The sequence below is a fragment of the Podarcis bocagei genome (assembly GCF_964188305.1).
Source record: "Podarcis bocagei genome assembly, chromosome: 3".
In the NCBI taxonomy this organism is placed as follows: domain Eukaryota; kingdom Metazoa; phylum Chordata; class Lepidosauria; order Squamata; family Lacertidae; genus Podarcis; species Podarcis bocagei.
The window spans coordinates 4271314-4298677 of NC_138127.1; the positions used below are offsets into that span (position 1 = coordinate 4271314).

Sequence of the window (27364 nt, forward strand, 5' to 3'; positions counted from 1 at the left end):
CCATCATTACTTATTGTAGAAGCCATCCAAGTTGGTGACCATCATCCCTTATCTCTGGCTAGGGCTGATGGGCATTGGGAGTCCAGTAATGTCTGAAAGGCCATGAGTTCTGTTTTAACTAAATAGGCATGCCTGTGCGCCTTTAATTTGAAGCTATATGTGACACACACATAGTACAGTGGTACCTCGGGTTACATACGCTTCAGGTTACATATGCTTCAGGTTACAGACTCCGCTAACCCAGAAATAGTACCTCGGGTTAAGAACTTTGCTTCACGATGAGAACAGAAATCGTGCAGCAGCAGCAGGAGGAGGCCCCATTAGCTAAAGTGGTGCTTCAGGTTAAGAACAGTTTCAGGTTAAGAACGGACCTCCGGAATGAATTAAGTACTTAACCCGAGGTACCACTGTATATGACACACACATAGTAGTCACGTTTTGTAAAATCTGGTTGCTTTACTGGTTAAAGACCAGTAGATGGCAACAGGTGGTTGGTACAAAGGGAGTTTAGCTGCAACCACAGAATCTCTATGGGATGTACTGATGCTTTTTTAAAAACTACAATAACAAAACCTGAGATAGCTGTTTTTAAAATGCGGGATGCCCATCCTTTTAGGTTTTGGCCATGCCCTCATTAAAAGGTGCAAAAGGTCATGAACAGATAAAGATCACATGCAAGTCACTGACTTCATTCAGAGCCATAATGATGTTCAAATAATCCCCATGCAAAATGATAAGCTCACATTCTTTCCATGGTACATCCACTCTCCAGAAACATGAAAATAGGATAGGTCAGAGATGTCCAAATGGTTGGTACCGCGATTGATAGATAGATCCCCGTGAAATCGTGGTCGACCGCAGTCAATCTCGGGATCGTTATCAATCGCTGGATAAAAAAGCTGTGGAATAAAAGTCCCCGCCCCCTGTCCCTCCGTTGCGTGAAGTGGACGGTCATTTGCTGTCTGCTGCTAGCAGTTGGTGAGACGATAGTTTGCTTTAGCGCTGGATGCGTTTTTTAGCGGCGGAGTTATAGGTTAGCGAATTATATCATTACCCCTAAGAAAAGCAGGGTAGTATCTGTTATGTACTGAAGTTCTCACCCTGGGCCAGCAGGGGGATACTGTAGATAGTTTTCACTCAGGTCCACATATGCAAATAAGGGATTGAAAGTGACGTTCAGTGATTGGATAGTTACAGAAAGTTGTTACAGTTGTGTTGTAGTGGAGCTCTATATAAGTCATGAGACCCTTCAGTTCAGTTCTGTTCTGGCCTGTGAATAAACAAGAGCTGTTTGAAGAATCGCTGTGTTGTCTGATATGTTCACCCACAACTTAATAGTAACAACAACAACAACAGGGTATGAGGTTGTACAACTCTGTTCAACATAAATAAACAAACCTCTTGAATGTGTTGTGCTCGTTTTTTGGTTGCTTCTTATTTGTCCAGTTGATAAGCTTGTTTCATTCACATGATCAGACATAAAATGGTGTTTGAAAACAGTCAAAAATGTTCTTTTATTTTAATGTTATTTATTTTATGAAGTATTTTAGATTTTTTAATGTATGCTTTTCTAACTGAAAGTTTCTTTGAGACATTTTTGTACTAAGTGACAAATAAAGGCAATTAATACTAACAGAATAACAATAATCTATATTGTTATTATGTTAGTATCACATCCACGCAACACATTTAAAGCATTTTGAAAGCACAAAGTTTTTCCCCAAAGCAGGGGTAGGCAACCTAGGGCCTGTGGGCTGCATCCAGCCCAATCGCCTTCTCAATCCGGCCGTGGACGGTCCGGGAATCAGCGTGTTTTTACGTGAGTAGAATGTGTCCTTTTATTTAAGCTGCATCTCTGGGTTATTTGTGGGGCATAGGAATTCGTTCATTCCCCCCCCCCCAAATAATAATAATTCAGCCCACCATATGGTCTGAGGGACAGTGGACCGGCCCACTGCTGAAAAAGGTTGCTGCCCCCTGCCCCAAAGCAACCTAGGAACTGCCATTTGTTAAGGGTGCTGGGAACTCTAGCACAGCAAGGGATAAACTCCCCTTCCCAGAATTCTTTGCAGGAAGCAATGTGCTTTGATGTATGGTGTGTCGTGAACACAACCAACGACAGAGCTGGCTGTGAACTGTCCTCAAATGGCTTTTATTAATCAGTCACAAAGAATAAAGTACAGGGAAGGTGGCAGCTTATCTGTCACCAATCTCACCAGAAGCAGGAAGCACAAAACTCACCAGCCTGTGAGACCCAAGAGAGAGAGAGAAAAATCCTCTTGCATTTATTTTTGCTTGCACGGAAGGTCTCAAGATGAAGACATCAGCAGGGCCTGTGTCAAAACGAAACAAACACTCTTGTCTCCTTGCAATTCTCAAAACAAGCCAATACGAGGAAATACTTCAAGGAACTCAATTGCCAGAGTCGCACATGGCAAGACACTTTCTTTTTTTCCTTTTTTTCTGGCTGCATATAATCATTAACTTAGAAGGGAAAGCTCTCTTTTTATTATTTCACTGCTGTCATGTGCTGATTTCTCAAGAAGCAAGTTTTACTAGTTCCATCATGGGAAAGAGAAGACCAAGCCGACCAGACTCAGCCAACCCTCAGCCGAGCACAGCAACGGAGATGTTGAAATTGAAGCGAGAGATTGGGCTGGCCAGCGCAGTGTCATTAATTGCTGGCACTATGATCGGTTCGGGGATTTTCATGTCCCCAGAGTGGGTGCTGCGTAACATAGGCAGCCTGGCCGGCAGCCTCATCATTTGGGCATCCTGCGGCATATTGTCCACCTTTGGGGCCCTGTCCTATGCTGAACTGGGAACTTTAATTAAAGAGTCGGGAGGCGAATATATCTACATCCTGCGGACCTTTGGCTCCCTCCCCGCTTTCCTCTTTGCCTTTACCTCTGTCATTGTCGTGAGACCCGCCGGCGTGGCGGCCATCTCCCTGAGCTTTGCTGAATACACTGTGGCCGCCTTTCATCCTGGGTGCCCTTCGCCCCAGGTAGCGGTCAAGTGCGCAGCTGTGGCCTGCATCCTGCTCTTAACTCTCATCAACTGCCTCAGCGTCAGGCTGGCCACCTCTGTCATGAACGTCTTCACGGTGGCCAAGCTGTTGGCGTTGCTGGTCATCGTGGTGGGAGGCGTGGTGCTGCTCGTTCAGGGAGAAACGCAACGTTTCCAGAATGGCTTTCAAAACACAAGGTTGGAAGCCGGGGTTATCGGGATTGCGTTCTATCAAGGGCTTTGGTCTTTCGATGGATGGAACAACCTGAATTATGTGACTGAGGAGATTAAGAAGCCGGAGGTGAGTGGAGAATAGATCATAGATGATAGATAGATAGATAGATAGATAGATAGATAGATAATGATAGATGATAGATTATAGATAGATGATAGATAATGATGATAGATAGATAGATAGATGATAGATAATGATGATAGATGATAGATAGATAGATAGATAGATAGATAGATAGATAGATAGATGATGGATAGATAGATAGATAGATAGATAGATAGATAGACATAGAATACTGAATTGTTTATATTTTGTATTGTGTGTATGTGTGTATTTGTACAGTGGACACTCGGGTTGCGAACGTGATCTGTGTGGGAGGCACGTTCGCACCCTGCAGCATTTGCAACCCACAGCACGCATCTGCACATGCATGGGTTGCATGCGCAAAGCGCGATTTAGCACTTCTGCGCATCCGTGACCACTGAAACCCAGAAGTAACCCGTTCCAGTACTTCCGGGTTTCGGTGGGTCCATAACCCAAAAAAACGCAACCTGAAGTGTCTGTAACCCGAGGTATGGCTGTACTTAGATTGGCAGATTTCACACCTAGAGATGCCATATAGCCCACGTGTCTGAGTTTTGCTTGCATTCTGGACATGCCAGTCGATAGCTGGCTGGCCTATTTGTGGGCCTGGCTTCATTTTTAAAACAAAACAAAACAGCAAGTAACTAGCCCTTATGAAGCCAGATCAGGGAGCAGGCATGTCCCTTTGCATCTCCAACTTAACTAGAACTAGAAACCCTTTACTATCTAAGCACGTATTTCCTATAATAAACTTAGCCTTCTTATTTTTTATATCAAGTGATTCGGTGTGATTGCTTTAGAGTTGATGAGGGTCAGCAGAGACAAAGGACTGAGACACTTTCGGAAGTTTGGAGGTTCCTCTCTTGGTCTCCTCTCTCCCCATGCAAACCAGTACAATCTGAGCTGCATCCCAACACTTCCAGCAATGAGAGAAAGAGAGCCATTAAAAAAAATATCTCTATAATCTTGAAGATAAGGGGGAGGAAGGATGCTTCATTTTTCCAAATCCGGATTCAGACACAGACCAGAAGCAAAATGAACAACCTTCTGACTGAATCAGGCTGCTTCCAGAGTGCCAAATTGGGATCTGGACCACGGAAGGTGCACAGTTCTAGTATATATACCAATTGTTGTGAAATTATGAATATATAAGAGCCATGCATACCTAGGCTAGAAAAGCATCTTAGGCAGTGGGTTTCTACACATACACATGGCAAAATGTTCACCAGTAATCTTGCATAATGTACTCTGGCATCCTGTCTTTGAAATTTCACTGACACCCAACGTGCCTGTAGAAATAAAATGTGAAGTTACTCTAGCTACAACTCTTTTATCCATTCAATTCAGTCGGAATTCACACTTACCTGGGTGGATTCTCTGAGTTATAGATTACTGTACTTGTTTTCAGACAAGTGTGGTAGCATTCGATTCAATTATGTTACCTTGATGGCTTTAATTTGTAGTGAATCACTTGCACATCTCTATGCTGGGCACATTCTCATGAGTGGTTATTTGGGGTTGTATTATTTGACTTGTGCAGCAGGCTTCCACTTTTGCCAGGCAACTTTCCACTCCCCCCTTTTTCCTTACAGCTCCATGTACCCACAAAAATCAGTTCCAGAGTGTTGGGGGAGATGAGCAAATATTGGAGTCATGTAGGGAGAAGACAGTGAATCTGCAGGAGTGGAACTCTGTTCACACAGAGCTGACTACAGCTCTTAATTTTTTTACATGCCATCATTTTCAAACACTGCGAATTGTTTACTTTTAGCCCTGGGCTGACAACTTTGCTCCCTTGTTATCTTGTTTTTGCTGTTTAGAGAGATGTGATGGGAGCCTCCTTAAATGAGAAAAATGGTTGGCAAACTATGGGATTCCTGAAATTTTGCATTTATGACATGAGATGGCAGCACTCAGTCGCAAGGCATACAAATATCGTAACAAAAATTCTGAGTTCACAAATCATGAATCTATGAATTGCGGCTTTCCAAATGGTGTACAATAGCAGGGGTCAACAATCCAAGGTCTCAGCTGAGATTTGAAGTTTAAACTTGTAAAGTGCACCTTACAGCTCTGATACGTGTGCAAACATTGATACTTTTTACCACTTATAGCTTAAATAGCAAGCAAAGTCTAAGGTTATAGAATGCCTAGTTTTTAGTCAATCAGTGTCAGCTTTCACTATTTATTTCCTAAAGATTATACCATCAGCTAAGTAAGTGACGATGAAGATGCATTTGCGCTAAAGGAGAGAGTGGAGAAGTGAAGAAATAACTATGATCCGTTCAGGAAAACAGATACTAGTCCTACGAATCCAAAACTGGACAATACAATAAAAATGTCCCAAAATAGTGAGCGAGCTTTTTAATTACCCTGAGTTCTTAACTGGGTTAGATTTTAAGCCAATTGGGTGCATCTGCACTGTACCTTTAAACCAGTACAGTGGTACCCCGCAAGACGAACGCCTCGCAAGACGGAAAACCCGCTAGACGAAAGGGTTTTCCGTTTTGGAGGCGCTTCGCAAAACGAATTTCCCTATGGGCTTGCTTCGCAAGACGACAGCCCATAGGGAAATCTCAGGGACAGCGGGGAAGCGCAGCGCGTCTTCCCCACTGTCCTCGGACCTCCTCCAAAGCCTGGCGGCGGGGCGGGGACACCTCCTCCCGCCGCCGCCGGGCTTCGGAAGGCTCCTCCGAAGCCGGGCGGTGGGGCGGGAACACCTCCACCCACCGCCGGGCTTCGGAAGGCTCCTCCGAAGCCGGGCGGTGGGGCGGGAACACCTCCCGCCGCCGCCCGGCTTCGGAACGGTGCTCCGAAGCCAGGCGGGGGGGAGGGGACACCTCCCGCCGCCGCCCGGCTTCGGAACAGTGCTCCGAAGCCGGGCGGCGGGGAGGGAACACCTTCTGAAGGCGGGCGGGGGGCGAAAGTCTTTGCTCCCCCCTGCCTGCCTGTCCCGGAGGGCTTTTGAAGGCAGGGGGGGAGCAAAGACTTTCGCCCCCCGCCCGCCTTCAGAAGAGGTCCAGGACCTCTTCTGAAGGCTGACGGGGGGCAAAAGTCTTTGTCCCCCCTGCCTGCCTTCCCAGGGGCTTTTAAATCGCCCCGGACAGCGGAGAAGTCCTCCGCTGTCCCGGGGCGATTTTAAAATGCCGCCCGCCAGCATTTTAAGATCGCCCGGACAGCGGAGAAGTCCTCCGCTGTCCTGGGGTTTTTTAAAATGCTGGGGGTGGGAAGAAAAGCCCTTGTCCCCCCCCAGCCTTCAGAAGAGGTCGGGGGACAGACTGTCCCCGGACCTGGTCTGAAGGCGGTTTCCCTAGGAACGCATTAATTGATTTTCAGTGCATTCCTATGGGAAACCGTGCATCACAAGACAAAAAACTCGCAAGAAGAAAAAACTTGCGGAACGAATTAATTTCGTCTTGCGAGGCACCACTGTATAATACTACTTTAAACAGTTGTGCTTTCCCCATATAATCATGGGAACTGTGGCTTGATAAAGGTGCTGAGAGTTGCTGGGAGATCCCTATTCCCTTCACAGACCTACAGTTCCCAGAATTGACTGCTAGAAGTAAGTCCTCCTGTCGTCAATGAGATTTACATTAATCTAAGTGTGCCTAGGCATGTCTGCTCAAAAGTAAATCCAACTGAATGCATTAAGACTTACTCCCAGGTAAGTGTACATGGGACTGCAGCCTTAACTGTGCAGTCTACCTAATCTCTCTATAACATTATAAAAGTATGATCTCCAACTAGGGAAAATGAGCAGTGTAGAAAGGATTGAACTGTTGGAAGCTTTCTAGTATCATCACTAGTTTGTATATGCGTCTTAGTTCCCTGGATCCCGCAATCTCCTGGCTTGTATCAAATGCCTACCATGCTCAGAGTGGACCCATTTAAATTAATGAACACAACTTACTGATGCTCACTAATTTCAAAGGGTTTACTCTGAGTTTAAAACTTGTTGGATACATCTCTTTGTTTGGGGGCCTTTGGGGGAAACAACTCTCTCTCTCTCTCTCTGTGTGTGTGTGTGTGTGTGTGTGTGTGTTCAGTAAAAAAGATCAAATATAGAGGTGCATATCAGGCCTTGTTTGCTTTTCTTTACTCTTTCTCCAGGTGAACCTTCCAAGGGCCATGATGATTGCTATCCCTCTAGTTACCTGCTTCTATTTGCTGGTAAATGTGAGCTATTTTGCAGCCATGACTCCTGCCGAACTGCTGTCTTCAGGTGCTGTGGCCATTACGTGGGGGTGAGTGGCACTCCAGAGCTCTGAAGACTTACCTACATGTTCACCCAAAGCAACCCAATGTTATTCATTCTGCGGTTCCTGCAAATCTACGTTCAGCTGCAGGCTGGATGAAAGTGGCTTTTCTGTTACCACTTCACATCACCCCACATTGTTGCAACTGATCAGGAAATAGTATTTTTCTCGAATGTGTCAAGTACCTACTCTCTAGTATAGAATCCTGGAAGAAATGCAGAAATGGGTGCAGAACTACTACACTAGCTTCCCAGAAGATGAGATGCTGTTGCTTGCCACGGTGGTGGGCATGTTGGCATGGTGCGAACACGCCAGCAGGAGCCCCCGATTCTCTCTGCCATTGTGTTTGCAATGCATCAACCTCTCCTCCACTTTATGCTTCTCCCTCAGGATTAGTGACCCACTTGCTAGGAACCTAGCCTAAGGCTCTGTCCCACCAGGCAAGCTGCAGCGGATGGCTGCGGTTTGAAGAAGAGGAGGAAGGGAAAGCCAAAACCACACTGCCTATGGGGAATCTTGTCATTGGAATACAGTGGTGCCTCGCAAGACGAAAATAATCCGTCCCGCGAGTCTCTTCGTCTAGCGGTTTTTTTGTCTTGCGAAGCAACCCTATTAGCGGCTTAGCGGATTAGCGCTATTAGCGGTTTAGTGGTTTAGCGGCTATTAAAGGCTTAGCGGCTTAGCGGCTAAAAGGCTATTAGCGGCTTAGCGGCTTAGAAAAAGGGGGGGAAGCGAAAAAAATCGCAAGACTCACAAGATGTTTTCATCTTGCGAAGCAAGCCCATAGGGAAATTCGTCTTGCGAAGCGCATCGAAAAACGGAAAACCCTTTCGTCTAGCGGGTTTTCCGTCTTGCAAGGCATTCGTCTTGCGGGGCACCACTGTACTATAATCCACTTGTCACAGGAATACCATAATCCACCGTGTCAGCCCTCCAGGCTTAGAAAAACTGGGATGTGGAACTGAGGAAAGTAGAATGATGAGAACATATTGTGAAAGCCAAACTGAAATAAGACACAGCGATGTCTGTCTTGGTTATGGGTTGTATCCAATCAAGTCTTCTCTTTACTGCAAGGAATTCCGCCTGTGAAATAGTATTCCTCTCCTTGTTCTCCCCCATCTCTCTCTGTTTCCCCATAAGCTTCTCCAGAGGATTGGGGGGGGGGAGACACAGAACAGATTTTAGGGGGGGGTGTCACAATACTTAGGGGTGAGAGGGAGAAGAAGTCCTGTTCCACAGGCAGAGGTCCTTGTGCTAACAGGATGACTTGGTTGGATACAACCAATAGTTAAGGCTATTTCAGGCTTTCAAGTTTCCCTGAACTCTCAGTCAGTCGAAATAAAATAAGTTTGCACAACCAAGTTGCATCAGTTATTACACGCCTGTGCTAGTATGCATGTGTACACACACACACACACACACACACACACCTTTAGATGCTGCTATCTGGAAAAAAGCAGCAAAGCATCCTGTGTCACCCTGAAGATGATCTTTTGTGTGTGTGTTATGAGTTTTCCTGGGGATGATCCCTGCTACACAAAGTGGGCAGTGAAAGTGTTGGGTTTTTACACAGGCCGGGGGTCTGAGTGTGCACGAGACGCTATTGTTCTGCAAAGACAAAAGAAGTGAAATAGTCAATTGCAAAGCATCAACCTGCCTATATATAGGGATCATCTCAGAAACGTTCAAGCCTTTACTAGCTGGTGTTCAGTCTGCGCATTATCAAACATGCCCCACATAATGCTTATGATGCATCTTTTTATAGAGTTTATGTTAATACCCATTCACATGATGAATATATAATGAGACAAGTGACAAAGCTCATTTCACTGTGTCAAGACAACTTTTCCATGCACCGCCTTCCCTATTACTCCAGATTAACAAGTTATTTGTTGCCGTTCTTCTCTGTTACAGTTCTCTGCCCCACCCCTTTAAAGTCCTACACCCTCTTCTGCCTGATTAACCTTGTCATTCCAGGGAGAAGGCAACAAGAGGGTAGAACAATTAAATGGTGCACTCAACAGAACTGTGTATCTCCTAGAGCAGATTAGGGTGACCATTTACACATTATCAAAAAGAGAGGAAACTCATCACCCAAAGAGAAAACAAAAGAGGATACAAGATTTGCACATAATTTGTCTATGCTAATTTATAAGCATAGATGAAAAATCCTAACCATAATTTCAGCAGAATAAAATACATCTAACTTCATCAAGGGAGACAGATCAGGTGAGCTATGTGCCTGTGTTAGTTTTATGATGTTAGCCACCCTGAGCCCAGCTTCAGCTGGGGAGGGCAGGATACAAATAAAAAATTATTATTATTATTATTTGAAGGCTGCCGTCTTGGTGCTGCTAATGACAGACAACCTCCAAGGCCTCCGTCTTCCTCCTTAAGGTTCTTAATTGGAGCTGGACCAGACAGCTCTCCAAACAGGAGACTCATTATTTATGAATTTTGCACTAATATGTGCATTTTCATTCTCATCTTATCCTAATATATGCATTTTGTATGCATTATTTGTTTGCAAAATTGCGTTGTGAAATGCAGGGATGTGCAGATCTTGAAGGCTATCTGGGGAGCTTCACATTAAAATTGCCTCCACTCCTACTGGCTTGCCTTTCCAGTAATACCTACTGACGCATTAGTTGAGTGTGTGATTTAACAAAACAAGGCTGCTGCTTTCCCTTCTTAGTCATACTGTCATAATCCCTTCTCCATCCCCCTCTTTAGGAACAAGGTCCTTGGTAGCTGGGTCTGGCTGATGTCATTGTCCGTTGCAATGTCTTCGTTTGGATCAGCGAACGGAACATTCTTCAGTGGAGGCCGCATGTGTTATATTGCGGCAAGAGAAGGCCACATGGTAAGAGCTGTGAACCCACTGATATTCCTGTGTGTGTGTGTGTGTGTGTGTGTGTGTGTGTAACAATGGTTTAGTCTCTTAAATCCATTGCAATGCAAGCCAAGCGAAACCCATCTCTTACTGTTACATGTATGTTTGACTCTTCTGTGTAATGTTCTGGTCTGATACCAGACCCTACAGAGAAGGCAGGTCAGGAGTAGCAGCACCATGGAGAGCTCAGAGTGAACAGACGTGAGCCCTTTTAAACTTCTTCCTCCAGGCTTTGCCCTCTTGTGACTAACTTTATATTCTTAAAGGGGCAACCATCTGGCCTAAAGATGGGCACTCCTCCTCTATTCTCTAGCCTTCTGTGTGGTGTACTTTCTGTTTCTCTGGACTGGTGAGATTCTGTGGGGAGGCATTATGGTCCATAGGCTCAGGCAAAGGTGCCTGTAAGGGTCCAGGCTCCGCCCTGCAAAAATAGGAGGTTCTTCTGATGGCTCATGTTTGTCAGCCTCAGGCTCAGGCAGGCTCAAAGCCCTGCACCTGGTCTTACTATTTAGCTGGAGCCTCTGCAGCCTCCGACTCCTAGTCTTGATAGTCGCTGGACTCCTGGGTCATGACAATACTCTGTGGACTAATGTGGCTGCCTATCAGCCAGCTACGGCAGCAGCTGCAATTCTTTTTTGCGGGGAAGGGACCTATTTAAAAGGCTAAAAATACGAGACATTTATGAGGTGAGGAATTCTACACTCTGATTTTCCTTTTTTTTTTTAAAAAAAAAAGATATTTATTAAAGTTTCCAATTTTTTGCAAACAAAAGAAAAAACAAACATAAAAATATTAAAAACACTTAAATTTCACACCTTATTTTCTTGTAACTTATTTCCCCGACCTCCTCATACCTCCCCTTCTTGTATACCCAGTTTGAATTGTTTGTACAGCAAATCCTTATCTCAACATCTTAGATTATTATAGCTTTAAATTCTTACTTATAAAAAGAAAGTCGTTTTATTGTAGTTACAGCTTGAAATCACTTAATTTCAATCCAGCATCATTCAACATTCCTTAATTTTACAATATTTTTGTAAATAGTCCTTAAATTTTTCCCAATCTTCTTCTGCCGACTCTTCTCCCTGGTCCCGGATTCTGCCAGTCATTTCTGCAAGTCCCATACAGTCAATCAGCTTCATCTGCCTACACTCTGATTTTCCTTCCCTTTTTATGTGATTGCTCACATCTTTTCTCTTTTGTAAGAGAATTATCACTGTGGTAGATAACCTGTGCCAATAGGCAAGTATAGTAGTAGTAGTAGTAATACCCCCCCCCCCATCTGACTGACTGCACCAGCCACTCTAGGCGATTTCCAACAAATATAAAAGCAAAATAAAATACAGTATAACATTGTGGTTCTCTTGTGCACACATATGGTGCTTTGATGTGCTTTCTCTTCTGATCTGACTAGATGGCCTTCAGGATCTCTTCCACCTCTATGATTCTATGATTCAATGAGCTCCCATTCAAGTTAAGTTTCCAGAGAACCAGGATTTTTTATATTAGGCTGACTTCAAGTTTACAGGCTGTTGGGTAAAACAGTGACAATCAAAATGAAACAAATGTATAGCAACAGAAATCATCTGGTGGTGATTTCTGTTTATTTCTTAAAGTTTACTGCTCTCTTCCTAATCAGAGTTTTGTGTTTGATCTTTGGAGAAAGCTCCGCTGAAGTGAAGGAGAAAAAAATGACGTTTCCAACGTGTTGATGATTGTCTGGTACTTTGTCTCTTCATTTTCAGCCAGACATTCTATCTATGGCTCACGTAAGATACTTTACACCTTCTCCTGCTCTCATATTCACTTCTGCTGTGTCAATAATTATGGTCATAGCCGGAAGCTTCAGTCAGATTGTGAACCTTTTCAGGTATGTATGTTTAGTATTCTCACCACTCCATGGGTTTCTCAGTATCACATTAATTCTATTTTTGCTTCCACAGTCTTCCCTCTCTCCCCCCCCCCCCTTGATTTAAAAGCGATGAAAGAATGGATAGCAACTTTTTAGTCTTTCATTAATTTCATTAAGCATGCCAATGCAATATAACCTTAAAACAACAGCAGTAAAAAGAAGAAAAGTGAAAGTGAAAACAATTAAAAAAAATCTCCTCTGAAAAGCCTTGTCAGAAAAGGGCGGTCTTCAAAGGGTAGCAAAAAAGATAACAGAGGCAGGGCATGCCAGTGATATAATGTGAGCATGTTCTAAAGACCCAATTCCTACATTACATGGAACAGACTGCCTGATGAGATAATCTTTGCAAGATGCAGAGAGCAGTGATTGACTGGGTAGATCACTCTCACCCATTCAAGCTGTGTGCATGAGAGAAGGAAATAAAAGTGTAATTGTGTGGGGTGTGTGTGTGTGTGTGTGTTAGCGTTACAGGACTACAACCCCACTTGACTGTTGGCCATACGGACTGGGGCTAAACTGCATTGGAGCCCTACAATGCCAGAAAGGCTCACGTCTAGAGTAAATGCTACTAACATTATTTCTGCACAGTTTTACAGCTTGGCTTTTTTACGGGATAACTGTCGCTGGTCTCCTGTACTTAAAGATTAAGAAACCAGAATTGCCAAGATCTTACAAGGTGAGACTTTAAAAAGAAGACGACTTAAACACACTGCTTTCTTGATTAAAGAGAAAAATGGCCCTCCAGATTTTGTTGGACTGTAACCTGTGATTAAATTTTTTTGTGTGTTACTTGAGGGGGTCCTTCTAAAAGATATGACTATATTTTTTTTATTAAAAATCTTTTTATACAGGTACCAATCATCATACCAGTAGTTTTCCTGATGGCGTCTATATACCTTGTGTTGGCACCCATAATTGACCAGCCCCAAATGGAGTTCCTTTACGTCATCCTATTCATTTTCAGTGGGGTCATCTTTTATTTTCCCCTGATTCACTACAAGTACCACCCCACCTTCTTAAGAAAATTTACTATGCATTTTCAGCTGTTTCTGGAGGTTGCCCCAACTGAAAAGAATGTGGACTGATCCAATAGTCACATGCCTGCTTTGAGAGACTCATGGCAAAGTCTGTATATCTGGTCTGAACTGTCGGTCTGAACATTTGGGATCAAACCACCACAACCTACCACTGTTTCCAAAACTGGAGAGCAATTATTTAAGTGACCTGGATGTTTCTGAAACAAGCTTTGTAAATTGTGGTGTGTATGTGTGTTTTTTTGGGTGTGCGTATGCAGTGGCGTAGCGTGGGGGGTGCAGGGGGGGCCGGCCGCACCGGGCGCAACATCTGGGGGTTAGGGTTAGGGGGCGCAAATCCACGGGTTAGGGGGCGCAAATTACTTGCCTTGCTGACAACCCACGCTACGCCACTGTGCGTATGCATACACGCATACACACACACACACTTCCCCCCATCCACTATAGTCACTGATATTTAATACAGTGGTTAGGGACGCGGGTGGCGCTGTGGGTTAAACCACAGAGCCTAGGACTTGCCGATCAGAAGGTCAGCGGTTCGAATCCCCGCGACGGGGTGAGCTCCCGTTACTCGGTCCCTGCTCCTGCCAACCTAGCAGTTCGAAAGAACATCAAAGTGCAAGTAGATAAATAGGTACCGCTTTATAGCGGGAAGATAAACGGCGTTTCCGTGTGCTGCTCTAGTTCGCCAGAAGCAGCTTTATCATGCTGGCCACATGACCCGGAAGCCGTACGCCGGCTCCCTCGGCCAATAAAGTGAGATGAGTGCCGCAACCCCAGAGTCGGTCATGACTGGACCTAATGGTCAGGGGTCCCTTTACCTTTACCTCAGGTTAAGAACTTAATTCATTCTGGAGGTCCGTTCTTAACCTGAAACTGTTCTTAACCTGAGGTACCACTTTCGCTAATGGGGCCTGCTGCTGCTGCTGCGCCACCACCACGCAATTTCTGTTCTCATCCTGAAGCAAAGTTCTTAACCCGAGGTACTTTTTCTGAGTTAGCGGAGTCTGTAACCTGAAATGTCTGTAACCTGAAGCGTCTGTAACCCGAGGTACCACTGTACAGTTAAAAGCACATAGAAATCAAGGGGAAGTTTTGTATTTAATGGATTGATAGTTTTCTGCTGGGGAAGATGCAGATCTTACCATAGAAACGTACCATTTGTAAATAATAGGGGGAAAAAATTCTAAGCATATGCCGACTGTTCTTGAATCTGTGAACGGGAATTGATGAGGCTGACCTCCATAGAGGGTTTTGTAACAGCTCCCATTTCACACTTTTGTACAAATTTTGGCCTAACTCCTGCCACTACCTACACACATGCATCTGTCACTCTGAAAAGCTTCTTCGTGTGAGTCTTCTTCTGCAAACTGGCATGACACGAGTGCTTGTGGGTAGCTTAGGCTTATGCCAAGGCATTTCTGCTCTTTGCTAAACATATGGTCCCAGGAGAACAGCTGGGAGGTGCATTAGCTACCGCAGAGAAGGTAGGCAGATGTGTAGGAGGGTGAAGTTGCAGAGTGTTGGGAAATGTCCTGGGAACTTCAAAACATCAGAAATGAAATCAGCAAATGAGGGCTGAGGAGCAAGCCAAGGAGATGTAAGCTGGTGGCGGAGAAGAACAAAGGCATAAGATTAATTGTGTGGCCGTGTTTGGGATTTTGCAAAGGCATGCAGGAACACATTGGGACAAAGAGGATTAAAGTGGTACCTCAGGTTACATACACATCAGGTTACATACGCTTCAGGTTACAGACTCCACTAACCCAGAAATAGTGCTTCAGGTTAAGAACTTTGCTTCAGGATAAGAACAGAAATCATGCTCTGGAGGCGCGGCGGCAGCGGGAGGCCCCATTAGCTAAAGTGGTGCTTCAGGTTAAGAACAGTTTCAGCGGACCTCTGGAACGAATTAAGTACTTAACCCGAGGTACCACTGTAGAGATGCCAAGATGGTTACAGTCAAATAAAAACAACAAAATGAATTTGGGAAGGCAACTAATGTAACTGAATCCCCTGTGAGGAGACCGTAGCATGATTTGAAGTCACTGATATTTTTCTTTCAGCCTCCTGAATTAATGAAGCAGCTCTAGTGGTTCTTTAACTGAGTCATTATACTCTCTGGGTAGAATACAACTCAAGAATCTTGGCTCCCTTTATGGGGGCAAAAGAGGCTGGTTGCATAGATTCTCTGCTGTGAAAGTGTTATAACCCTTTGGCTGATATATTAAAACACACTGCTGGGAAGCATTTTGACCAGACCTACTAATCCTTGCCTCTGAAGTCAGAAGTCATGTGCTGAAGGGACTGCCGGAACAGTGAAAAGTACAAAACAAAACTGAATTGATGAAAGCATTGTTTCTGCATGACAGTGCTCAGTTGCCTGGAGAAATATTATATATTTTCCTATTATACCTAGAGTGTTTTTTTTAATAAATAAATAAAACTTTTAAAAAAACAACCCTAGTATTTTCCTAGTTTAGGCCATGAATTTAGCATTACATTGTGTAAATTAAATATTGATTCGCCTAGCTTAATAAATGGGAACAGACTCAAATCTTTTTGCTATGCTGGTAAATAGGAGTTGATCTACACATTAACCAGAAAGGGGTAGATACAAAAACTTATGGAATATGCATACCGGAAGAATAAGAAATCAAGATAACAATTTTTTATATATAAAAGAATGGAAATGGTTTATTGAACATTTACAGATATATTATAAACAGATAAAAACATTGACAGGGGTATTGTAATAATCTGCAGTTTCATAAGAGTATATATTTAAAGAAGATGAATAAATGAGCAAATTAAGTTAATTTGGATATGCAGAAGATATGAAAAACAAATTTAAGGAACCAGAGAAAGAGGAGGAAGGAAGTCAAGTTTTGAAATGTCAAAATGATTGTAAAATTAGTGAAATGTATAAAATTAGTTAAATGTATAAACTTGAAAAGTAAAATACATTAAAATACATTTAAAAAACCAGAAAGGGGTGCTAAATTGAAAAAGGAAGAACCTTTGCCATTCTACAAATGCTCATTGTCTAAAAAATGTTCATCTTTAGGAAGGTTCATCTTTAGGAATGTTTCCTTTCTCTCTGAGCTCTGAACATGAGGCAGCATTCAAAGATATGACTCACCCTCCTACAAATCTGCAGGCTGAAGCAGTGCAATCCAGAATTCTATCGCCAAGTTCTGAATAATGTGCAAATGAGGGGTTGCCAAGTGGATCTTTTATTTTTATAAAATCAAGAGGTGATGCCAGGGAAGCACTTTGTAGAGTCCTCTGCCTTTATTGTATTGCATTGTTTTGAAGCTGTGCTTCATATGCTGTTTCACACTGTGTTTCTTATTGGATTTGTGTTTTGTCCATTATATGTTTGTAAGCTACTAACAAAGGATATTGTCCTATCAGGTGACCTAAACAATAATTAAAATAATAGAGTATCAACTAGACAGAGCCTGGCGGTTTTTCCTCTGTGTGTGTGTGTGTGTGTATAAATAATTTTGTTGATATGTAAAGTAACAGAGTAGCTTACAGCTAGGTAGGAAGCTAAATAACTCTTCTAAGTGATTGATAACTTCTTTCTAAAGACTATACAGTGGTACCTCGGGTTAAGAACTTAATTCGTTCTGGAGGTCTGTTCTTAACCTGAAACTGTTCTTAACCTGAAGCACCACTTTAGCTAATGGGGCCTTCTGCTGCCGCTGCTGCACGATTTCTGTTCTCATCCTGAAGCAAAGTTCTTAACCCGAGGTAATATTTCTGGGTTAGCGGAGTCTGTAATCTGAAGCGTATGTAACCTGAAGCGTATGCAACCCGAGGTACCACTGTACAATGTCCAGACTCTCTATATTCAAAAAGAACTTTCATAAACGTATAACTGAAAAGAACATATTTGCAATCTCATGCTTATTCACTTTGTTCCTTGCAGAGCTCCCGCCCAGGTTTCTCCCTATTAACTTATTTTATTTATTTTATTTATTGATATTGAGGGATCTTCCTCTGTCTGTTTCACTTCAGACAGATCACACTAACACAAACTGTCCTCAGCAGTATCCCAAGAAGTCTGTCTCAGCAGCCATTCTCCCTCACACACACACAGAGAAGCAGAAAGACAGTTAAAAAATGACAGCTACTAGAATAACAGTCACAACAGAATGGAATGCCTCTGTCATGTAACTCAAAGTCAGCCAATCACATGAGAGCTACTGCCAGAGAAAAAACCCCATGATAAAACTAATTTAACCTGAGTAAAACATCCCCATTTCAGAAAATTAAACCATTATCCTTAACATGCACACAGTAACCTAGTGAGTTTTCACACACCAGGAGGAGAAGCCTAGTGGTTCTAGGTGTAGGGTAAGGTAAGGTAAAGGTAAAGGACCCCTGGACGGTTAAGTACAGTTAAATTCAACTATGGGGTGCGGTTGTCATCTCTGCTCTCAGGCTGAGGGAACCGGCATTTGTCCACAGACAGCTTTTCTGGGTCATGTGGCCAGCATGACTAAACCTCTTCTGTTTTTTTTTTTTTAATGAATATTTATTAGCGTTTTCATAAAGAACAAAACATATAACAACAGACACAAAAGTAAACAGAAAAAACAAGAAAAATACAAAAATTGAAAACATAAAAAAGAACAATTAAAAACACCTGATTGTTCATATACTTATTCTCTTTTACCCTATTTCTCAGACCTCCTCGCACCTCCCCTTCTTGTATTCCCATTTAAATTATTGGTCCAGAAAATCCTTGATCTACATCTCCATTTTAACTTAAATTGATTTATTCTATCATTTTATTATTTAACTTTTCTTCTTTCCTCCATTTCCTCAATTTATATTTACTCACTTTATTTTCATTTAATTTTAACCATTTTAAAAATAAGACAATTTCAGCTTATTCAATTTTACCCATCATTTTCCTAAGATCGACCAAGAGTTTCCCTTCCACGTCTTTCCCCATTTCCATGCCAGTAACAAAACATAATAAAAATAAGACAAACTATATTTATATACCCTTTGAATTCCCAAACTCCCCCCACCCTTTTCCCAGTTTCAGTCCCCAACAACAAACATCAGTCCCAGTATTCTGTTTAGCCTGGCGATCTCACGTCCGAGGCTCTCAATTCTCTTTCAGCTCCTCTCTGCCGGTCTTTTTGATAGTCTTTAATATTAAACTCCAAATCTCGAATAAGCTCCGGCCCAACAGGATCCATGTCTCTACCAGCCAGACCTCCATATTCAACAGTGGCACTTGCGAGGTTCTTCAAATCTTGTTTTATATTCCTTTCGGGTCCAAATGTCCCCCAAGTTCCAACTTCCACCTCCAATTCAGGCCAGGCTCTCCACGTCAGATTTTTATTTTCCTTTTTTCTCATCTTGTCAGGCCTCAAAATGCTACTCTCCTGTGACTTCTGCAAAATTTCTGCTTCTCCCTCCTTTTCTTCAGGGACAACATCTGTCATTGCTCCATATTGTCAAAGCTCTCCATTTTCTCTGTTTGTTCAGTTGGATAGGCTCCTTGTTTCAAGTCCTTATCAGGTTCAACAATGTTACTTACTGTTAAGCCCAGAGCTGTCACATTTGTAGCCAAAACATCATATTGGCTTTGTAACTTTCCCAAGAGAACAAAAGCTCTGTCCAATTCAGCCTGGACTTTCTTTCCTCCAGCCATTCCTGTCATGTCACTAAACCCCTCTAGGGGGATTTTAGTTCCTTATTATTTCTTTCAGCTCAAGTCCAAAAGTCAAATTGTTTTGCATCAGCCCTTCCTTATTTTCATGACTAAACCTCTTCTGCTGCATGGAGGACTGTGATGAGCAGTGCTTTATTCCTGGGGAAGATGCAGGGGTATGCATACCCCTAAACATTTTGTGAATCTAAGTTTGGCCTCATTGAGTGGCAATATTTCAATATGAGTAGGAAAATGGGAGTACCCCCAAACACTTTTTTTTATAGAAAACAGCACTGGGTAAGAGATTCCTGTTGTCTGGCCAGTACAGTGGTATCTCGGGTTAAGTACTTAATTCGTTCCGGAGGTCTGTTCTTAACCTGAAACTGTTCTTAACCTGAAGCACCACTTTAGCTAATGGGGCCTCCCGCTGCCGCCGCGCCGCCACTGCACAATTTCTGTTCTCATCGTGAAGCAAAGTTCTTAACCTGAGGTACTATTTCTGGGTTAGTGGAGTCTGTAACCTGAAGCGTATGTAACCTGAAGCGTATGTAACCCGAGGTACCACTGTATAGGATTTTGAGGGAAGAGCTTCATTCTCATGAAGGCAGAGATCTGAGATCCCCGACTTTCTGTAGCATCAGTAGCACTGTTTGGAATAGGGGAAATTTCAGACCCCCTAAGTGCCCCCATTTCCCAGGGACAGTCCCAGATCTACAGAAGCTGTCCCAGTTTCTGATTTGATCCTGGAATGTCCTGCTTTTCCTTAGGACCTCCCTATTTTAAATGTTCCCTAAGACTGCCAGGGAGCATTATCAGCACAGAATGCAGATGCTGATGAGAAAGTCTACTTACATCTCCATCCACTTTCTCTCTCACTCCCTGAATGATCAAACCAAAGGAGATTGCTTTGCCTCTAGAGCCCTAGTGACCAAGGAGCCCACAGAGGGAGGTGTCACAATGAAGGGCGTGTCACAAGGACCTCTGCAACCTAGCAACCACCAGCACTGAACTGGCACTACTCTCAACTGACACTACTAAATTTGCTTATCTGGCTTTTAATCCATGTTCAGCTTTTTACAAATATATAAAATGAAATTTATCCCTTTATAGTCAAGCTTCCATTGTTCCTGCACCTACTGAGCATTAGCTAGCTAATCTACCTCTCTGCCTCTTTGGTCCTATATTGCTGAACAGTGGAAAACCAGAAATCACCCCGTGTGTATTTATTCATTTTATTATCGTTCTTCCAGGGCTTTTTTTCAGGGGGGACGCAGGGATACACATACCCCTAAACATTTTGTGGCTCTAAGTTTGACATCATTGAGGGGCAGTATTTCAAGATGAGTAGGAAAATGAGAGTACCCCTAAATATTTTTATTTTTATTTTTAGAAAAAAAGCACTGGTGACGAGACCCAGAGCGCACAGAAATGCCATTTCCCTTCCCACCACAGCGGTACCTATTTATCTACTCAAGCTGATATGCTTTTGAAGTGCTGGGTTGGCAGGAGCTGGGACAGAGCAATGGGAGCTCACCCCATCGCGGGGATTCGAACCAGCGACCTTCTGATCGGCAAGCCCAAGAGGCTCGGTGCTTTAAACCAAAGTGCCACCCGCATGCCTGCTGGTGTAGACAAAACTGAGTTAGATGGACCAATGGTCTGGTTCAATTATAAGGCAGCTTCCAATGTTCCTGTAATTTCTCACATCAGACCAGACATTATCATTATCATCATCATACTTGTACCCAGGTTATCGGACTGGGTTGCCCCAGCCACTCTGGGCGGTTTCCAACATATACTGTATATAAAATCATAAGACCACAAGATGGCAGTAAACTCCAACAAAAATCAACAGTTTTAACTCCTCTTGTATACTTCTAGTTTAAGTAAGACTACATGAAAACATGTTGGATCACAGAATCGTAGAATAATGGAATTCCAGATTTGCAAGGAATCCCAAGGATCATCTGGAATGCAGGAATCTTCTGCCCAATGTGAGATTAAGAGTCTCATCATGCTGTCCCAACTGAGCTACGATTCGTGGTTTCCTATAAGCAGGCAAAATTATCCTTGAAAATGAGGCATGATCTGCGATGGTCTTAATAATAATATCTGTACAGTAAACATTCTGCAGATCAGCTGGTTGATTTCTTAGGAACGGAAGAATCTTTACAGGTAGGTTTGTTGATTCCCCCCCCCCCCACGCAACCTGCCATGCCCCTGTGTCTTTATCTGCAGACTGACATGCAGAAATTCAGCAAGGGACCCTTTATATTTTTTGCTGCAAAGACAAAGTGGAAGGGAAGGCTTCACCTGAGTTGCAGTTGCTGGTGAGAGTGCAGCTAAAGGCAGGAGACAGCCAGGCCCTTTATTGCTTTGTAGTAAGAAGAGAAGGGGTTTTCTCCCTATATATTCCCAACACTCTGCCTTGGAAGCAAGGAGATGAAAGAACTTTCAGACTGCTACGTTTCAAGATATGCTGCTTTTATTTACATGAGCCTCAGGAGCTGGGGGTCTATATTAAGACAGTTGTATAACAGGAGAAACCTGTGCTTACAGACGTTGCTGGACTCCAACTCCAGCCAGCACAGCCAATTGTCAGGGATGATGGGAGTAGCGATAATAAAAATAAAAATGATGATGTTAATAATGTTATGATTTATACCCCACCCATCTGGCTGGGTTTCCCCAGCCACTCTGGGCAGCTCCCAACAGAATATGAAAAACACGGTAAAACATCAAACATCAAAAACTTCCCTGAACAGGCCTGCCTTTAGATGTCTTCCAAAAGTCAAATAGTTGTTTATTTCCTTGACATTTGGCGGGAGGGCGTACCATAGGGTGGGCGCCACTACCAAGAAGGCCCTCTGCCTGGTTGCCTGTAACCTCACTTCTCACAGTGAGGGAATCACCAGAAGGCCCTCGGAGCTGGACCTCAGTGTCCAGGCTGAATGATGGGGGTGGAGACGCTCCTTCAGGTATACAGGACAGAGGCCATTTGGGGCTTTAAAGGTCAGCACCAACATTTTGAATTGTGTTCGGAAATGTATTGGGAGTCAATCCAGCAACATCTAGAGGTCTCCCCCACCCCCCCTCCTGTACAGCAGATATACCTGGGAGAAAATCCCATCCCCTTTGTGATGTCAGAACACATCTGAGGACAAGAAACTTTACAGTGATGCCCTTTAGGCTAGTAAATGAGCTCCATTAGAAAGAGATGGACAACCGATCAATTTCAATGGAGCTTTGGACAGTATCTGTTGATTTTTAAAATTAATTTTATGCTTAGTGTATTATATGAGATAAATAACTTTTAACACACTGTGGCTTTATGTTTCAGTTAGGTTTGTGTGTGTGTGTGATTTGCAAGCCTGTAAGCTGCTTGAAAGCTTATGGAGACAACACACACACACAGAATTACACACTTTCACCAATCGTTTAGTAGAACTGCCCTGAGATCTATGAGTATAAGGCGGTATAAAAAACCAACTAACTAACTATTAATTTCCTGCTAAATAAATCAATAAAAAGTAATGCCTGCCAACTGTCAAAAAATGGGGGTGGGGTTTTCAGATTGTTTGTTTTAAGGCTTAGTCATTCTTCAAGAAACATATTCTTTTCTGGCACTGTAAAAAATAAAAATAAAATTTGGAAACTCCTTTCCTCAGCTGACCTCTCTGGAAAGAATAAGCAAGACAGCTGAGTTTCATTTTGTCACATCTTTCATGTTTATTTCTGCTCTGTGGTTTGCAGTGATTATATCTGGTGACAGGGGTGTGTGCCCCTGCCCCAGGTTTTGCTGCTCATGCAGGCAGAAGAATTGGGGGGGATGTTTCATTGCAATTCCGTGTTCTAAATGAAGCCACATGGGCTGCAAATTGATGGACTTAATCCTATTGTGTGTGTGTGTGGGGGGTATTTTTGTTGCTCTTGTAGGTTTAGGTTCTTATTGGGACACAATCGCTTTTCTGGAAATGTTGCTTCTCTCCCACCCCCTTGCCATCAGCTCTGACACTTGCAGAACAAAAGAAAATGACAGGACAAGATGATGATGAAGTTGTGTGTTGGGCAGGGAGCAGAACCTATGAGCGACTCACCAACCCGTCAAACGGCTCAATAAATCCCAGCTGCCAACGCACCATTTATGCCACAGCAGTTTCATTCCCTTCCACTGGGCAGTTTCAGGGCCACCTCCTTGACTTCGGCGGTGCTGTGCCTGGCAACAAGTGACCAGTTGCAGCTTGTGTACAAATACACACACACACACAGCGAGAGCGAGAGGTGTTTGGCAAACAGCTTATGGAGAACCGAGCAACATTTCACGACCCTTTTTCTGAATGATGGAGCGACAGCTGCTGCGCACCTCTCAAGCAAAGAATAATAGAATTGGAAGCGACCCCAACCCCCTGCAATGTCAGAATCTAAACATGCAGTTCCCTCCCCCATCCGATTTGAAACCACACCGTACCCTACTTTAGCTTTGCAAATGCTAAAGTTTTCATTGCTAGCAGTTGAAATGCTAGCAGTTTCATTTAGCAGTTTAAAAGCTAGGAGTTTCAGAGGGGCAAAAATGTCTTTACCGTGGAGAAAAGTTGGAAGAAAACTCTCCAGCCCTGCGGAGAGCTCGTCGGAACTGGGGGCGCTTCCTATGGGGTGGGGGAGGTTAGAAACACAAAGGTGGAAGCCGTCTCCGCTTCTAGCTCTGCCGGATCCCTCCCCATCCTGCAAAAACCCCTCCTTGCAAATCTCAGCGCCTCACTCCGGAGCAGAAAGGGCTCCGCCCTCTTCCCATTGTTGGCTGTCAGTCACTCGGCACTTGGCCCCGCCCAAGCGCCTGCAGTCCCCGCCGCCAATCGCGGGCTTCCCGGGAAAGGATGACCTCACCCTCTCCGTCGCCATTGGCCAGCTATATTAAGAAAGTAGCCGGCGCCTTTAAATACCACAGCCCGAGTTGCCGCGGCGCCATGGAATAAAGTCGACGGGAGCAGCCGCTTGTTGAAAGGGAGTGTGTGAGAGGGAGAGGCGCGCGTCGTTGTTGCAGAACAGATCGCGGCCCGGAGGCTCGGCAAAGCAAAGTCGCGTCGGATTCCTTCCTGCGAGGGTTTGCCTGCCTCCACTGATCCCTTTCTCCGGAGCCGTCGGGCAACAGGCGGCGACGAAAAGGGCCGCGCCGGTCCAGATTTGGAGCGGAAAAGAGCAGCTAGACGGCGCGTCGGAAGAAGCCGGTGGAGGAGAGCCGCCGATAGACCTGCCCCGCCTGGACGTGGCGAAGTGGGCGGTTCCCGCCGCAAGGCCGGAGCCCGCAGGCGAGATCCTCCCGGCCCCGTCGGCCTCTCTCCCGGCGTCGGTTCGCGACGGTGCCCTGCAGAAGGCGCGAGCAGACGGCTGCTGCCGATCGCGGGGAAGGGGTGGCCGCGGTTTCCCTGCTGGAGCAGTATAACCGCGCGGGCTTGGCGCAGCTAGCCATGGCAGCGATCCGCAAGAAGCTGGTGGTGGTGGGCGACGGCGCGTGCGGCAAGACGTGCCTGCTGATCGTCTTCAGCAAGGACGAGTTCCCCGAGGTGTACGTGCCCACCGTCTTCGAGAACTACGTGGCCGACATCGAGGTGGACGGCAAGCAGGTGGAGCTGGCGCTGTGGGACACGGCCGGCCAGGAAGACTACGACCGCCTGCGCCCGCTCTCCTACCCGGACACGGACGTTATCCTCATGTGCTTCTCGGTTGACAGCCCCGACTCCCTGGAGAACATCCCGGAGAAGTGGGTGCCCGAGGTGAAGCACTTCTGCCCCAACGTGCCCATCATCCTGGTGGCCAACAAGAAGGACCTGCGCAACGACGAGCACGTGCGCAACGAGCTGGCGCGCATGAAGCAGGAGCCGGTGCGCACCGACGACGGCCGCGCCATGGCCATCCGCATCCAAGCCTACGATTACCTCGAGTGCTCGGCCAAGACCAAGGAAGGCGTGCGGGAGGTTTTCGAGACGGCCACGCGAGCCGCCTTGCAGAAGCGCTACGGCACCCAGAACGGCTGCATCAATTGCTGCAAGGTGCTATAATGGCGCGCGCAAAAAGGCGCAAAGAAGGGGCAGTTTTCTGGAGGGGCGCGCTGGAAAGCCGATAGCCGCGCGCAGGACAAACCCGGGGGGAGAGATGGGTGGGTGCCGTCGGAATGCATGCTTCTAGAAGGGGGCGCGGGAGCATGTGTGAACCCCCCACGAGACACGGGGAGGCCTTGATCATCATCGCAGAGGGCGGACCCCTCGCCAAGGCATCGCCCTGTTTGCTGACACTGAGAGGCAACGACTCTCCCCGCCTTCCAAAAGGGCTACTGTGAGACTTGAATGTACCGGGCTCCTTCCTTCCTTTCTTTCTTTCCTTGCTGGGGAGGACTGCAAACCCATCGCCAAGCCAAATATGGGAATCCATTTCTCGAGCCATTGTGATGGAGGCTATAGTAAGACTATTGAGGTGTCTCCCCACCCAGGACTGAACGGATAGTAACTCTACAAAGAGACATTGTGCTGGACAGATTTGTTCTCTCTCCCCTCTCCCACGCCCAAATCTCCTGCTGTGAATTCGTATTTTCCTTGAGGCTTTGAAAAGGGGAGGAGGGTGGTGGTTTTCCGAGGGGAGGGATCTCTGCTGTGTGTACATATAAAATATTCTCTCGTTTAAACCGGAATACTGAAAGAGTGTGACTTATTTAACACTGGACTGGGCCGCAGTCTCTCTCTGGAGACTTGTTATATTTCAGTTTGGGGAAATTGTGGCCTATTCTCTCCCCTGCCTCTGTTCCCTCAGTGTTTGTTCTTGTGATGGTTTTTTAAGAAAGGAGTTTGGAGGTCTGGAGAGGGCAGTGGAATGAGTTTGGGGGTGGAGCAGGGGAAGAGGGACATGGGTGGACAATTTTCATAAGCCTGGTGCCTGCCCTCCCTCTTGCTTCCCATCCCCTCCCCTTACTTTTTGAGTCAGCAAATGCTTCCCTGTGGTTTATTTAAATAAATTATCTTCCTTTGCAAAAAAAGAAAAAAGAGCCTACTTTGCACAAACCAGGATGTTTTTGTTTTGTTTTTTTAATTTTAATTTTGAACACTTTATGCACTTGCTGATCTTCCATCTGAACACTGCAGCATTGCAAAACGCCCTCTTGGAACCTCGAACCTCATTCTGAGCACAACTCAACTAAGCACTTTCCAGCAAAACACTTCGAAAACACCCCTGGTGATGTCATGATTTAAGCACCTAAATCACTTTCACCAGTTGGTGATCAAGAGGGGGCTTGAAAATGTTTAATTTTGGCTCGATTGTGCCAACTTTGTTTTCTGTGTTACTAATTTACAAAGAAGTAAAACCACTGTAACTTCCTTTTGGTTGCCTTGAAAAAACAAGTAGAAACAATGTCTTGTGACATTTACTTGTCTTTTTAAAAGTTTTTTTTTAAAAATATAGTACTAAGTGCACTCTTTTGGGCTTATTTAAAATAGCAGTACGCTTATTTTCACAGGGCAACTTGTAGGCCTCTGTGAGAATAATCTGTACTTCTGTTTCGGAGAACACATTTAGTTTTCCCTTCCCCTTTACAATTTTTTTTTTTTTACAGTGGTACTAAAGACTCTTAAACACACACTACTAAATCAACCTGGTTAAAAAGAGAAGACCTTTGTAGTTTACATTAAAATTATATAAGCTGTGTATGCAGGCGGTTTTTTTTAATGTAAAGTATTAAAAAATTCTATGACTACACTCACAAATGCTCTTTGCACTTTTTTGAGGTGGAATGAATCCTGGTCCTGGATTTAAAAAAGCATTAAAAGGCTTAAAAAGTGAAGCTGATGATGATTCTTGAGACAATATATTTATAATTCTGTCCCAACTGTAATAGTGGGGCACCCTTAGAAGAATCATTTATTCTCTTGGACAGATTGAAATGCTGTGCAGAGTGAATTGTTTTAAATCCCATTGACTTTGTGGATTTAAACCGCCTAAATGCATGCAGGGTTGCAGTTTTGTGGCTGTGCTAAGCTTATGAGTATCTTGCACTAAAGGAGAGTTTTCTTTTATGGGGGGAGGGGAAAGCTGCTTTAAAAAAGAGAGAGAGAGAGTATTTGAGGCTGATCTCTAGTTCTGTAACAAGCAGCTGAAAAGCATAAAAAGCCTTTGTCCTGCTGGAGTGAAGTCAGTGCCTCTTCCGGGTCCTAAAGTCCGCTGACTTTTGTTTACATGCTGTAAATGGTAAATTAAAGTGCTATGGGAGCTGCAGA

The 27364-nt window shown here is 44.4% G+C and overlaps 2 protein-coding genes and 1 long non-coding RNA gene across 3 annotated transcripts; 2 read left to right on the forward strand and 1 right to left on the reverse strand.

Annotated features, from left to right (window-relative positions):
• Positions 1-2125: 2125 nt before the first annotated feature.
• Positions 2126-3023, reverse strand: LOC308584534. Its single transcript, XR_014006896.1, has 2 exons — positions 2908-3023; positions 2126-2333 (listed from the first exon to the last, which is right to left on the reverse strand). It is a non-coding gene; the product is annotated as an uncharacterized lncRNA (long non-coding RNA).
• LOC308584380 (b(0,+)-type amino acid transporter 1-like) lies at positions 2315-13679 on the forward strand (the record flags this gene model as incomplete). Its single annotated transcript, XM_081189121.1, is given in 8 exon segments — positions 2315-2361; positions 2363-2444; positions 2447-3310; positions 7442-7575; positions 10321-10450; positions 12226-12350; positions 12981-13068; positions 13244-13679. Coding segments are annotated over 8 exon segments (1704 nt in total). The 3' UTR covers positions 13478-13679.
• A 10381-nt stretch (positions 13680-24060) lies between these two features.
• On the forward strand, positions 24061-26723 carry RHOB (ras homolog family member B). Its single transcript, XM_081189260.1, has one exon. The coding sequence runs from the start codon at positions 24569-24571 to the stop codon at positions 25157-25159; it is 591 nt and encodes a 196-aa protein (XP_081045386.1). The 5' UTR covers positions 24061-24568; the 3' UTR covers positions 25160-26723.
• Positions 26724-27364: the final 641 nt, after the last annotated feature.